The following is a 13176-nucleotide window of genomic DNA, read 5'->3' on the forward strand; positions in this document are numbered from 1 at the left end:
GAACCGAGGTCCTTGGGTAGCCGCAGCCATCCAGCCACAGCCACCGAGCCGAAGCCCGGAGCCGCAACCGTCAAGCCCGCAGCCACCTCGCCTTCAGTCTCCCTTCGGAAAAAGCCGCCTACGGTAGCAGCTCGGATCCGCAGCCTCTCTTCTCCTCGGACCGTAGTCATGCGACCAATGCCACTCTGGATTTAGGCTGCTGATGACCCAATCCTCGCCAGACTTCGGATTCTCCTCTTTTCTACCCGGTTTTCGACCCCGACTCCGTTTTAAGCCCGTTTTTCATCATTTTAAAGCGGGATTTTCACCCAAAACCTAATTATAACATATTAAGACCCATATGTCTTAATTAATCACGTTTTTAATGCAAATCTTATCGAAGATTTAGTGGTTGGAGTAATTGAGGTGGAGTGTTGACATTGCTTTACTTTTTGACACAAGCAACCCCCCCCCCCCACCCATTCTATGGCCAGCCACTCCTCCCACCATACCTTGGTCATGTCAAGGTACTTTCTCATCATTTTTCCAGTCATTCCCACGTTTTAGATATGGAACAACTCCTTCTCTCTCTCTCTCTCTCTCTCTCTCTCCTCATTCTCACTCACTTCTCTCATTTCCACCAAAGATCAAACCCACTTTTCTCTCAAATTCTCTCACACAAATTCGAGATTTCCAAGGCATTTTCCATATTTTCTCCTTCATTTGGTAAGTATTATCACCCTCATGGTTATTACATTTCCTTTTACTCAAATCATTGATTCCTTACACAAACTCCATCATTATTGTGTTAGATTCTCGAATCTTCAAGTAATCCTTCAAGTGTTTTTGAGTTGAACACTTCCCTCCTTCAACATCCATCCACTAAAATCACACAAGGTGATTTCATACCCCTATATTTTCATGCTTTCTTAAGTTTTAAAGGGGGGGGGGGGGGGAATACAAGTCAAAAACCCAAGAACACCACTAAGTTCTTCTAACAACTTTCATCAAAAAAGTTGGGCTCCATTCACGGACTGTTTTGATCAACTTAAACATTTTAGTTTTCAAAACTGTTTTAGGTGCAAGTAGTTCCAGTTCTTAGCTTTAAAATGACTACTTGCACATATCCACACGATTTTTCTACGATTTATGGTGATTTTTACAAAACTGTCTAACATTTCAAGAACCAATCCGGACCAGTCTGTGATTATGGACGTTTTCACACATGTTGGAGACCACTGAAAATCATGAGAAAATTTGTGAACAAACTAGACATGTTTTCCAAAGTCCCAGAATTTACGGATTCTGATTTGGACCTATTATGAATTTTCTAAGAACAGTAAAAGAAAATGTAACAACAGAAAAAATGCTATCAATTTCATTTCACTTCGTAACATGTTGAGCAAGGTGTATATCTTTATGTGAATATATGTTATTGCAAATAAATGACATTTTGTCTTAGTATATAGACATGCATCAGTTAACAAATGGATTTTGATATATATATATATATATATATATATATATATATAATATATAGAGGATAACAATTTGTTATAATCAAAGTACATCCATTACATACAAACATTCGAATAACTATGTTAAGTATAGTTTACGTACATTACCACTACTACCCTTGTTTTGATAAACTATATTAGGTATAGTTTATGATACATCACATAACTCACTCATACAAAAAGAGTACATTTATACAAAAGGGATTTTCATTACATTACACGTAAATTCGTTAATGACTTTTGTGAGACATTCGTTTCACATTACCAATAAGTCCTGTATTGTAATCAAAGTCTCCTAGAGGGAGAGCGTGATAGTTGTATATAGATCTATATTGGGATTGACAAACCCACACCTGAGTTGCATGCAACAGCTAGACCGGCAGGTCTGAGGTGACAAATGTCATAACATTTCCGACGCCTGAAAAACGTCGTGTCAGGCCACCTAGGTCATAACATGGTTATAATAACTCACATTAAGTATTAACAAACACAGAATTTACGGGGATTTCATTGAAATCAAACGAGTTTATGTCGATTTAAACTTGCATTGTTTTACTATAAATATGACAAATTATTTGTACATTTCGGTCTTTGGGTTTTAAGACTACATTTACACATTAAGGAAAATATTGGATTTTTTGGAACTGACACTAGTTTTACAAGAAAAGGTTTTCATAATTGCATATAAAAACTTATGAACTCACCAACCTTTGTGTTGACACCTTTTTCAAACAACTTGTATTCTTAGGAAATCACTAAACAGGTAACCAAATGCTTTTGAGGATGGGACGTTAAGGCGTCAAGCATTTTACATTTTTGTCAACATATTGTAATTGATTTGGAAACATGTAGTTCATACAATGATGTAACTCTTTCAATTATATATATGTTGGTTGTGTTTACTTTAATCACTATTGCAAATGTTGTTATGATACTATACATGAAGTCCTCCACCCTCGGACGTTTCCGCCATCCTTGGTTTGGGGGTGTGACATGCCTATTTCAGTAGTCTTGGTTCAATTAATGACGTTAATATTCTCAATAATCACTAATATTTAACAAGGTGTATGAAGAAACTGCCCCAGATTGTACTCCGAGGAACGAAATACAAATTTGGGTACTATCTTGTCAATATGATCTAATCCTGACCTTTCTGTTTTGGTTAAAACTTTTTTTTATGTTCGGGTGACCCTCAAAGGTCCAAATTTAAGAGAGACTAAGAAAAAGAGAGAAAAGATATCAAACGAGCGTTCGGAGCATTTAAAAAACGTTAGCAGATAGTTGCTAAAGTATCTTTGTTTCATGATGTTTCTATTATGACAGAGGTCATGTATACGTGTATCATATTGCATAATATGATACTAGAACATGAAGGAAACGATATATGTGTGTACGACAAGAATGAAGTCATCCCCGAGACACAACCACTTGAATATGGTGGTCAAGAATGGATATAGAGAATAAGGATAGTCAACAATGGAATGATTCAGGCCGATATTCGCCGCCATTTGACTAATTATCTTTAGACGATGGATAATATTGATCTTAATATGCCTCTAGAAAACGAATTGGAAGGCCAATTTTCGGAGGTAGAACCATTGCTTTAATGTATTTTTTTATGAAGTGTGTTTTAGTTATGAAGTGTTTTTTTATGTATTAAGTCGTGTTTTTAGGTATTAAGTCATGTTTGTCGTGTTTTGAACTATAAGTCGTGTTTCTAGGTATTAAGTGATGACTCTTAGGTTCTTCCTTACTTTATCTCCGTAAATCACAAGGGCTTCGTCCTTTGGTAAGGGTAATCGAACGGCCTTTTCGTAACATAGAATATGTGGTCGATGATTTGATAACCAATCCATTATGATAATCACATCGAAACTTTTAATGGTCATGTGCATTAAGTCAACATGGGAGACGTGATTATTCAGGGTGAGAAGGCAATTGGTGAGTACTTATAAGGTGCTTTCTATTTGACCGTTTGCTACTTCTATTGTGTAAGATTCATTAAGTTTACATGATTTATGATTTATCATTCTTCTAAACTTATGAGAAATAAAGCTTATATTGGCACCGGTGTCAAATAATACGGAAGCATAAATATTGTTGATAGGAAACGTACCAGTAACCATAGTTGGTCCTTGGCGTGCATCTCCCACACCTTTTGTTTTTAAGTGGATACAATATTTTTAAAGTAAATAGTATCTAACAATAAAATTAAATATATAACAATAAGTATGGAGGGTTTTTTAAAAAAATAAAAAGAAAATATTACTTAGTAAATAAAAAAACAAAAAAAATCTGTATAATGTAAATATTCCAACTTTTTAGTTAGAAGTTTATAAACTTTTATTTTTTTTAATACAAAATTTTAAACTAGCATTTAACGAAAGTATTTTAAAATGTTATAAAAATTATTAAATTGTCATACAAAATTTGTGAAACACTTAAAAAATTTTGTAAAAGAAATGTTAGAAATAAATGTATGATATTTATAAAACAATTGTATGAAAATGTAAAAAAAAACAAGTTAAAAACTTGTATGAAAAATTTAAAACATTTATAAAATAATTGGTTTAAAAGCACTTGTACTAAAATTATATGAAAATAAAAAAAATGAAAAAGAAATTATAAGTAAAGTTTAAAACATTATATTAAAAAAGCCTATAGGAAAAAAAAATATCATAAAAATGATATAAGGAATTATAAAAAATTCTAAGAAATTTGCAAAAAAGAAAATTATTCATATTTAGATAAATTTTTTTTTTCACATTTGACTATTTATTTAACTTGTTAAATGTATTCATTTATTATCAATGCGCTTTTAACAAGTTAAATCGTCAAATATATATATAAAAAATAAAATTATCTAAACGTGAACGATACGAAAAATATAATTACTGCTGCAATCGCAATTCATTTTCCATATTTTTTTCAATTGTTTTGTAATTATTTTTTCCAAAATTATTAAATGAATATTAATGGAAAGAAATTGGTAAGACAAGAACGAATACACACATACGACTGATAGGAGCAAGGTTAAAACTTAAAACATAAGCGATTGTATTCAACGGAGACTACCCCAATTCATCCGTTTACTGGCCTCGACCTGCTCCGAGAAACTGTTGGAAGCAATCTGAAACCCCAATTCTGGTAAAAAGATTCTAGATCTGATCTCCCCTGATCGTCGTCTCTGTCTCTGTGTGGTTCAAAGTTTCTGAACTCAACATTTCACTGCACCGGCTTACGAGATGCCGGTTGCTGCTTCCGCTATCTACTTCCTAAATCTTCGTGGCGATGTTCTCATCAATCGTCTTTATCGTGATGACGTCGGGTCAGCTCTCTCCCTCTGTAACCATGTATTCACTGATTCACATACATGGAAATGTGTTATGCATCTAAAAAGACGAATTTCCCCCTAAAGCTTTTAGTTTGCTGATAACAACGAGAACTTAAGTAAACGAATTTAACTTTTGTGCTTTATTCTCCAGCCTGTTCATCTTGTAGTTATTATTAAACGCCATTCCATATAGAAGATGGGGTTTCCGTTTCTTGTCTGTGAAGCCTATACCCCTCCTGCATTCGATAGAAGATAGTAACATATAGAATTCTTTAATGTAAACCCTAAAATTTTGCTGTTTTGAAGATCGACACACATTTTGTTGGGATTATCACCAACAGTTTTTGGTTTATTGATCTTGTTAAAGTTTCTTTGTATATTGGGTACTGGTAAAGTTTAGAATCCGGATCATTTTTGAATTTGTAAACTATACGACTTGTTTCTAATTGTATTATTTCTTTCAGGGAGCTTTTTAATTGCTGCAAAAGCAGAAAATATATATGTTCAGCTATCTTACTATATCAATTTCTTCTTTATTCTATCATCTTTTAGGGGAAATATGGTGGATGCCTTTAGAATGCACATAATGCAAACAAAGGAACTAGGGACATGTCCTGTGAGACAGATTGGGGGTTGCTCTTTCTTCTATATGAGAATCAGCAATGTCTATATTGTCATTGTTGTCAGCAGCAATGCCAATGTGGCATGTGCCTTCAAGTTTGTTGTTGAGGTAATTCTCTAAGCATCAATGTATATCATTTATCACAATTTTTGTCCTAAGACTTGTTGTTTATATATTATTTCTCCTATAATTCAGGCAGTTGCTTTATTTAAATCATATTTTGGTGGAGCTTTTGATGAGGATGCAATCCGCAATAACTTTGTTTTGATCTATGAGTTATTGGATGGTATTCTAAATTATTTTTTACCTTTAATTTTATTGTACATTTGTTTTTTTTTTTTTTAGTTTTTTGTGTTATATCATATGCTTTATTTGCAGAAATTATGGACTTTGGTTATCCACAAAATCTGTCACCAGAAATCTTAAAGCTGTACATTACTCAAGAAGGTGTTCGCTCACCATTCTCTTCCAAGGTATTATTATTTTTTGATTATCTCTGAAACATGAAATATATAAATATTTTCTAATTTATTATTTTGAATAAACAGCCTACAGATAAACCTGTCCCCAATGCTACATTACAAGTAACTGGTGCAGTTGGTTGGCGTAGAGAAGGTCTTGCTTATAAAAAGAACGAAGTGTTTTTAGACATTGTAGAAAGTGTTAATCTTTTAATGTCTTCAAAAGGTACAAATTTAAATCATGTTTCACATTTTTCTATATGTATTTTACCTCTCATGCTCTTATAAAACAATTTATTGTTCAACAGGTAGTGTTCTACGTTGTGATGTAACTGGCAAGATTCTCATGAAATGTTTCCTTTCCGGAATGCCCGATTTGAAGCTAGGATTAAATGACAAAATCGGCCTTGAGAAAGAGTCTGAAATTAAGTCACGCCCTACTAAAAGGTAATTTACAAAGAAAGTTACACTTACACCCTTGTTTCTTTTATTTTTGTTGACCAAACTTTGACTTAACTATATAATGCAGTGGGAAAACTATTGAGCTTGATGATGTTACTTTCCATCAATGTGTAAACTTGACCAGATTTAATTCAGAAAAAACTGTTAGCTTTGTGCCACCAGATGGTGAATTCGAGCTAATGAAGTAAGCTCACTATTTATAATTTTTTTTTTAAAAAAAAAAAACTTATAGCAAAACAACACTTTGTAGCATTTATTATTTTATTTTATTTATAGATATCGTATCACAGAGGGTGTAAATCTTCCATTTCGGGTATTGCCTACAATCAAGGAATTAGGCAGGACGCGAATGGAAGTTAATGTCAAGGTTTGTTAACAACTAAAATTATGTATAAATTTATTGTGTAATTAATTATATTAATATTATATTAGTTGTTAACATTATTTGTTTTCAGGTAAAGAGTGTATTTGGTGCAAAAATGTTTGCACTTGGAGTTGTGGTGAAGATTCCAGTACCCAAACAAACAGCAAAAACGAGTCTTCAAGTGACATCAGGAAGGGCTAAGTACAATGCTTCTATGGACTGTTTGATGTGGAAGTGAGTATCTAATAATTGTGTCTTAATTGATTAAGCCCATTAAGTAAATTTTTAATTTTTTTTTATAAATGTAATATAATAAATTGAAGGATAAGGAAATTTCCTGGTCAAACGGAGTCAACTTTGAGTGCGGAAGTGGAGTTGATTTCAACGATTGCAGAAAAGAAGTCATGGACAAGACCACCAATACAGATGGAGTTTCAGGTGCTTACTTATTTTATTCTGATTTAATTTTGCTATAAAATATTTTTTACATTTTGAAAATAATAATCCATCTTTTTTTTTTTTTGTAGGTTCCTATGTTTACAGCATCGGGATTAAGAGTCAGATTTCTCAAGGTACGTTTTGTGATTTTATTACACCACGACCATGTGTTGTGTTTTGAATTTAGGTAAATATTTGAGGGTTAAAATTGTCTTTTTGTAGGTATGGGAGAAGAGTGGTTACAATACAGTGGAATGGGTGAGGTATATTACGAAAGCGGGTTCATATGAGATCAGATGCTAAGATGAAATCAAACGGTGTTTTTTTTTTTTTTGTGTGGTTGTGTTGATTAGCTGCTTGTTTTTGACTTTGAAGGTCAAATATGTTGTATTTTGACTTTAAAAGTGCTTTATTTGAATTATTTGATTGTAGAATGGGGGTGGTTGTTTGGAAAAGAATAAATTTGCTTTTGAAAGTCGGATTATATATGACGAGTGGTCATGTCCTTGTTTGGAAAATGACTAGCGTTTGATGCGGGCTTTCATGTGGTCCATCTGTCCACTGTTGTACTTAAAAAGATCATTTCAGAGTTCAGACTTTTTATTTTATTTTATTTTATTTATTATCATAATCATAATTGTATTAAACGGATCATCAAACTAAAATTTTTAATATATATATATATATTTTTCTTCAATGCATTAGGAGCCAATTTATTCTTAAAAACTACAGTATTGGAAAAGCATTGTACTTTTTCATGAGATAAGAGCATTGTACTTCATAAATAATAGTATTGGATAAACATCCTTCTCGACAAAAATAGAAATTGTGGATTTATTGTAAATTCAATTTGTTGTTCACGTAGTTGTGCTTGTGCACCCTTTGACGATATATGCTGACGTTGCACTGCCTAATTTAGGATAGCAACCAACAAACTTATGAAGATAGAGAAATTGAAAGGTTATATAAATAAATCTTTTTTCAAGGCGAATAAAATAAAAACATAATATACGTAAAATAAATAAAAATGTAGGGGGGATGAATGTGAGAAGAACAAAATTAATTAGCAAAGATGGATGATATGACCCATTAATTACCTACCAAATTGATTATGGACATGTTTGACAGTTATAAGGTTTGTGGGCTTTTAATTTAATTTTTAGCTTTTAACAAATGAGATTTAAACAAAAAACTTAATTTGGGAGTTTGAGCATTTAACTTTTAATTTAAATAAAATTTTTTCAATTTAAAATATATTTCATGTAGTAGCATGTAGCGTTTAAGAAAAACAATCAAATTTTCACAAACCTTTTATATATATATATATATATATATATATATATATATATATTAAACAAGTGTATTTCTTTTTTGTAATTTTAATATTTTATATATTTTAAAAGTTTCTAATTACTTTTACTAAATACTCATATAACAAATAAAAGCTACAACAATTAAACAAATAAAAACTATAACAATTGAAAACTTGTAATTATAAAAGAATAATTAATTTATTTGACAATTAAAACTTCTAATTATAAAAAAATAATTAAAATATTTGACAATTATGAAAATTTTAATAATAAATTGTTTGGGATTTGTTAATTTCGGGTATAGATAGATAAGAAGCTTGAGAGGAGATGTAGGCAAGTTTGACACAAAGGTGTCAAAAGCTCAAACGTATCTCCAGCACAAGCACAAGTAGTAGATGCACTCAATAAATGACCTAGCAAACCAAAAATTTCATCTTAAAAACCCTAATTCCCTTCTTTTCTCTCTTTCTTTAAACCCCTTAATCGTATCTTTCGCCTCCCCAATCTTTTCGATTCAATTTGTTTCAAGTTTAGTAGGTGCCAAGTAGATTCTCAAAATTGATTTGCGGCACTACAAGATCTATACCTGCATTTGAAGATCAGAGAGCATCCAACAGAAGATCAAGGAAACACACAATTAATTCTGTTGAATTTTGTTCAAAATGGATTCACGAGAATCATTAGCACCACCGTCGTCACTACAGCAACACCACGCCCATCACCAGCAGCAACAGCCACCGCCCGGTATGAACATGATGATGCCACCAAACTCTTTCTCTACCCACCACCACCTATCCAACAACTCAAACACCGCTTCAGCCAACAACAATAAAAATGCCAACATGATGAGTCCCAATTCGATGCAACAACGCTTCCCCTTTAATTCTCCTTCTAACCAATACGGTGACGGATCGTCTCCGTCCGGTGGGTTTAGGGCGGATGGATACAGCATAGAGCCCGTCAGGAAGAAGAGAGGTCGACCGAGGAAGTATTCACCGTCTCCTGATGGCAACATTGCCCTCGGTTTGGCCCCTGCTCCGATCGCTGCTATTCCTACTTCTGCTGGTGGTGGTGGGAATTTGGATTCTTCAAACGATGGCAGCGGTGGAACCCCAAATGCGGATTCATCTGCTAAGAAAAACAGAGGAAGGCCAGCGGGTTCTGGGAAGAGGCAATTGGATGCTTTAGGTAATCGGTCTTATCTAATTTAATTTGTTTTTTGTTGAATTTCATGTTGATCATCTATAAAGAAGCATCTGAATGCTTTAGGCTATGTTTAAGTTCATATTTTGTTGAATATTACAGGTGCACCTGGTGTTGGGTTTACGCCTCATGTCATTATTGTTAAAGCAGGAGAGGTAATTTTCCCAGTTCTTCACATATGGAAATAAAAAAATCTTGGTTTGAAATTAATATCACTATACAGTATGTGTCTTTATTTATTTCAATTTAAAAAATACAGTAGAATTGCCCATAAAAGAATAGCTTCAATAATGTGCGATTAATACATAAGTGGTGATTGTTTGACATTCGCATGATCAATAGTTGTTTACACAAAGTCTATTATGTTACATTTGGAGTCCAATATTTGCAAAAGTGAACATTTGGAAATGCACTGTCTAAGGAATAAGCACTTTAACTTTTTCTAAAAATAAAAAGCAATCCCTTTTGTATAAACTTGCAAGAAATATCTTTCTGAATAAACTATAATTTATTACATGTTTTTAAGAGAAGATGCAAGTAATATGGTATTTAAGATTCAAATCTTTTGTTAGAACTCATAAATCAATCATACAATTGAAGCACCATAGATGATAAGATTACAAACTTGGTGATTGAGGAAAGCTCGATTTTTCTCATTGTTCTTTGCTAATTAAGTATCTAATAATAGCATTCATGACCACATGAATAATTGAGTATCTAATAATAGCATCGTTAGTCTTCTTTCCTAATTAAGTATCTAATAATAGCATTCATTGTTTTTCTTTGCTAATCAAGTATCTAATAATAGCATCCATTAACAGATCAATATCTTGCTGATGTAAGCACCTTCCGTGTTGCACATATGTAAATTCCCCTTAAAGGTTAATATGGTAAATTCGCATAGAAACACAAAATTTTAGTAAAGAGATTCTAAATACTACTACAGTTGTAGATAATTTTGTAATCTCTTGAAAAACTATTGTATTACCGATTACTTGATCTTGATGCTCTTGAGGTATTTTCTCTGTTTTTGATGAGTGAGTATTAGATGATTTATGATTATATTATGAAAATTGTCTTACATTATTTCCTCTATACATGAAGATACATAAATTGTGTTAATTTATTTAACAGGATATAGCCTCAACAATTATGGCATTTTCACAACAAGGGCCCCGCACTGTTTGTATTCTTTCTGCCAATGGTGCCATTGGTAATGTCACTCTTCGCCAGCCTGCAACCTCTGGTGGCACTGTAACTTATGAGGTTGCTTAATTTTTTTTATTTTATTTTTCCTTTTTTAATAATAAACTTTTTACATAATTAATGTTTTCATATATACATATATATTTCAGGGTAGATTTGAGATAATATCTTTATCAGGTTCCTTCTTACACTCAGAGAGCAATGGCAACAACAGCAAACCTAGCGGATTGAGTGTTTCTCTTGCTGGTTCAGACGGCCGGGTTTTGGGTGGTGGTGTGGCGGGGATGCTGGTGGCTGCTTCACCCGTACAGGTCCCTCTCTCTCTCTCTCTCTCTCTCTCTCTCTCTCTCTCACACACACACACACACACAGATTATATGAAGCAGCAGGCTAACAATGGTGTGTGTGTCTACCAGGTTATTGTTGGTAGCTTTATTGCGGATGCAAAGAAATCAAAATCTAGCGGTGGTCCGTCACCGGCGGCGGCACCACCAAACATGTTGACATTTGGTGGTGGTGGTGGTGGTGGTGGGGCGGTGCCTGGTATAAGTCCTCCATCTGAAGGCCCGTCAAGTGAATCATCTGACGAGAGTGGGAGCAGCCCTCTTCAACGGATCCCTGGCTCCTACAACAATTCTTCCCACCACCAGCACCAGCAACAGCAGCACCACCAACAACACCACCAGCCGCCGCCTCAGCAGCAGCAGCAGCAGCAACAGCAACAACAGCCGATGCAGAATCTGCCCATGTATACAAACATGGGGTGGCCAAGCTCCACCATGAACATGCTTCCCAATTGATGATGATAAATGATAAATGATAAATGGTAAATGGTAAATTCTCAACAAGAAATCTGACATAAAATGATGATGGCAAACGGGGATTATACTTGAATTCCATCTCTTTTTCAAAATTTCAAACTTCTTTTTTTTCTTCTTCTTTGTGTTCTTGAATTGGTGATTGAACAGAACATGGTGGATGGGTAGTTGTTGATTAGCATGTAAGCAGGGGAACATCTTAGGATATGATAAGATATGAGATTGATCTATTATCTGTTAGTAAAGTATGAGTGAAACTTTGAATTTAGGAATGAAGATTGAATGTACTTGTAGAATCAATCTGTGTCTGTCTGTCTGGTTATTCTTGTTTCAATGTTTTACTTGAGTTTATGTTCGGTTGACACATAGTTATGTATAATACAACAATAATTAGAGCTACGTTATATTTGACATGAGGGTTTATATTGGAAAATTCTTATTTTGGCTGTTAAAATTTCCAATACCTTTTGTTTGATATGAACCCGTGTATTAAACTGTCAGTTAGAAACTACAAAATTTGATTTTTTTTTTCTGGATCTGATTTTTGGAGCTTGCTAGGGCGAGAAACGATCCCGTAGGTACGAACCGTCACCGCTTATGTTAACAACGGACTCTACTACATATTATAAAATCACAAAACTCGACATTTAGTATAGTGGGTATCTGTAGATGGTACCTAGGGATGTCAAAACCCCTACGGGATCTTGTTTTTGTACGGAAGGGGACAGGGGAAACTATTTCCGCCCCCGTTTGGTACCTGGTACCAAGATAGAGTTTGGGGTGGTGGCAATGGTTGGTTGCAACATATGGTAGTTGGCGATGGTGGTGGTAAAGTTTGGGGCTGAGTTCTATTAAGAATAATTAGTATATTAAACTATAAATTAGCATAAAATGATTGTATTAATCTTGTGAATGACTGCGTGAATGAATATACTAGACTATGAAAATGACGATTTTTCTCTTTATCACAAAAAATGACAAAAAACATAAGGGAAAATGACACTGTAGCATATCAAAGTTTTGACATTTGTCTAATTTGGTCACTAAAGTTTTTTTTTTTGGTACATTAGAGGGATAATGACTTAAAGGGTAATATATTATTTGATTTGTACACATTTGATCACTGATTTTTTTTTTCGTTCACATGTATCCCTTTAATTTGTTAAACTATACACATTTAACTCTTATGACCGACTACTCTAGGTTAGCCGGTAAAAATGACTTAAGGTAATATATTTTTCACTTTGTACACATTTAGTCCTTAATATTTTTGTGCACATTTAGTCCTTCATATTTTTTTGTTGCAAAATAAGTCATTTTTGTTTTTTTACTCATTCAGTACTCATGAATGATTTCTTTAGGTTTTTCTCACGACATCTTTCGTGGGACAATCATTAATGAGGTGTTTGGGGCTTTTGATGTTTATGTCCATCGCGATCTCGACTACTTGGTTGCTTAG

General features: G+C 33.6%; 2 protein-coding genes across 2 annotated transcripts; both read left to right on the top strand.

The window, feature by feature from the left end:
• The first annotated feature begins 4512 nt into the window (after positions 1–4512).
• On the top strand, positions 4513–7695 carry LOC145091694 (AP-2 complex subunit mu). The gene is made up of 12 exons (XM_079029471.1): positions 4513–4824; positions 5383–5560; positions 5648–5738; positions 5831–5925; positions 6001–6139; positions 6222–6360; positions 6443–6559; positions 6652–6742; positions 6831–6973; positions 7063–7177; positions 7267–7311; positions 7400–7695. The coding sequence occupies exons 1-12, from the start codon at positions 4742–4744 to the stop codon at positions 7478–7480; spliced, it is 1317 nt and encodes a 438-aa protein (XP_078885597.1). The 5' UTR covers positions 4513–4741; the 3' UTR covers positions 7481–7695.
• Positions 7696–9001: 1306 nt separating this feature from the next.
• On the top strand, positions 9002–11947 carry LOC145091695 (AT-hook motif nuclear-localized protein 8-like). The gene is made up of 5 exons (XM_079029473.1): positions 9002–9678; positions 9796–9848; positions 10828–10959; positions 11049–11210; positions 11316–11947. Exons 1-5 carry the CDS (start codon positions 9153–9155, stop codon positions 11697–11699), a joined length of 1257 nt encoding a protein of 418 aa, XP_078885599.1. The 5' UTR covers positions 9002–9152; the 3' UTR covers positions 11700–11947.
• Positions 11948–13176: the final 1229 nt, after the last annotated feature.

The sequence above is a fragment of the Lactuca serriola genome, chromosome 3, assembly GCF_051521515.1.
Source record: "Lactuca serriola cultivar US96UC23 chromosome 3, Lser_US96UC23_V15, whole genome shotgun sequence".
Classification (NCBI taxonomy): domain Eukaryota; kingdom Viridiplantae; phylum Streptophyta; class Magnoliopsida; order Asterales; family Asteraceae; genus Lactuca; species Lactuca serriola.